This window comes from Charadrius vociferus, unplaced genomic scaffold, assembly GCF_000708025.1.
Source record: "Charadrius vociferus isolate BGI_N301 unplaced genomic scaffold, ASM70802v2 scaffold758, whole genome shotgun sequence".
NCBI classification, from domain to species: Eukaryota; Metazoa; Chordata; class Aves; order Charadriiformes; family Charadriidae; genus Charadrius; species Charadrius vociferus.
Window position 1 is genome coordinate 1,770,272 of NW_009649934.1, and position 1,735 is coordinate 1,772,006.

The following is a 1,735-nucleotide window of genomic DNA, read 5'->3' on the forward strand; positions in this document are numbered from 1 at the left end:
TGGAGCCCGTCCCGGTGGGGCGCGCCCGCCAGCCCCAGCCGCAGGGGCTGCTCCTCGTCGGCCAGCTTCCGCAGGTACACTGCAACAGCGGCCACGTGTCACAGGGGGGACACTGCCACGGGGACATCACCGCCACGGGGACACCGCCACTATGGGGACACCACTGCCACTGGGGACAGGGGACACTGCCACCAAGGGGGATACCACCGCTACAGGGATGCTGCCACCATGGGGATGCTGCTGTTATGGGGACATCACCACTACGCGGGACACCACTGCCATAGAGGGACACTGCTGCTATGGGGGACTATGCCCATGGTGACAGGGGACACTGCTACCAAAGGAGGATACCACTGCTGCAGAGATGCTGCCACTATGGTGACACCCTTTGTCACAGGTGACACTGCTGCTACAGGGGTACTGACACCATGGGGATGCTGCTGCCATGGGGATGCCACCACCATGGGGACATCACCATCAGGTCACTGCCACCATGGGGGACACCCCCCCCAGCCACTGGGGACACTGCCACCAAAGGGGATACCACCATAACAGGGATGCTGCCACCAGGGGGATGCTGCTGCACAGGGGAAGCTGCCACTATGGGGACATGACTGCCAGGGAGGACACTACCGCCATGGGGGACACCACTGCCACGGCAATGCTGCCACTATGGGGTACACCGCCACCATGGGGGACACTATTGCCATGGGAATGCTGCCACCACAGGGGACACCACCCACTGCCATGGGGGACACCACCTCCAGGGGGATGCTGCCACCGTAGGGGACATGACCACCATGGGGACACCACCACCCCAGGGACATTGCCACCATGGGGCCGCCCCCACCCAGGGGAAGCTGCCACCACAGGGGACAGGGCCACCTTTATGGGGACAAGGCCACCCCAGGGTGCTACCTTGCTCATCCTTCTCAGACCTCTCGAAGAGAGCGAACTTGCGGGGGTTGTCGACGACGGTGAACTTGCGCAGGAGGGCGTCGATGACCTCGCTGGCGCGGGTGTGTGAGAGGATGTGCAGGTGCTTGACGGTCCCCTTGGGCAGGTAGAAGGATGTGCGGCGCTTCACCCCCTGGGCGCGTGGTCCTGGCCGCCCCGCATGCAGGGAGGGGACCCGCTTGGTGGCCGGCACCGAGACGGGGCGCACCAGTTTCAGCTGCACCTTGATGAAGCCGGTGTAGGAGCCATCCTTGTTCTGGGAGACATCAGTGGGGGGGGGGTGAGCGGGGCCAGGGCAGGATGCCGTGACCCCCCCGGCCCTGCGCCATCCCCGTACCAGGCTCATGAAGAGGTTGCTGTTGATCTGGCTGTTGTACTCCTTAATCCGCTGCTCCACCTGCGCCTGGTCCAGCTCTGCCTTCTCCCACTCGCTGGGCTCATCCTGCACGACAGCACCTGGGATGAGCGGCACCGCCGCCGGGGTTGGGGGGGACCCCTCTGCCCACCCTGGCGTCCTGTCAACCCCCAGCCAGTCCCAAAACACCAGCTGACACACGCGCGGACGGTTGCGTGGGGTTGCATCAGCCCAGCTGGCGCTGAGCTGGGCTGTGCTAGGGAAGCACGGCTGAGCTCACCGCAGCCCCAGCCCTGCTTTGGGGACATCAGCACCGGCCACCACCACCACCACCACCCCCACCGCAGCCCTCGTCCCTGGGGCTGCAGGGACGGGTGAACCCGCCGCCAGGACACCCTGGGGCTGGGGGTCCCCTCCCGGCAC

The 1,735-nt window shown here is 65.9% G+C and overlaps 1 protein-coding gene across 1 annotated transcript in view; it reads right to left on the reverse strand.

The window, feature by feature from the left end:
- Positions 1-1,735, reverse strand: part of RASSF1 (Ras association (RalGDS/AF-6) domain family member 1) — an 8,053-nt gene that overhangs the window by 3,121 nt on the left and 3,197 nt on the right. The window contains exons 2-4 of the mRNA XM_009891295.1: positions 1,295-1,399; positions 919-1,213; positions 7-79 (exon numbers count right to left, since the gene is read on the reverse strand). Of these exons, the coding sequence (XP_009889597.1) occupies positions 7-79; positions 919-1,213; positions 1,295-1,399 (473 nt within the window). The remainder of the gene's footprint in view (positions 1-6; positions 80-918; positions 1,214-1,294; positions 1,400-1,735) is intronic.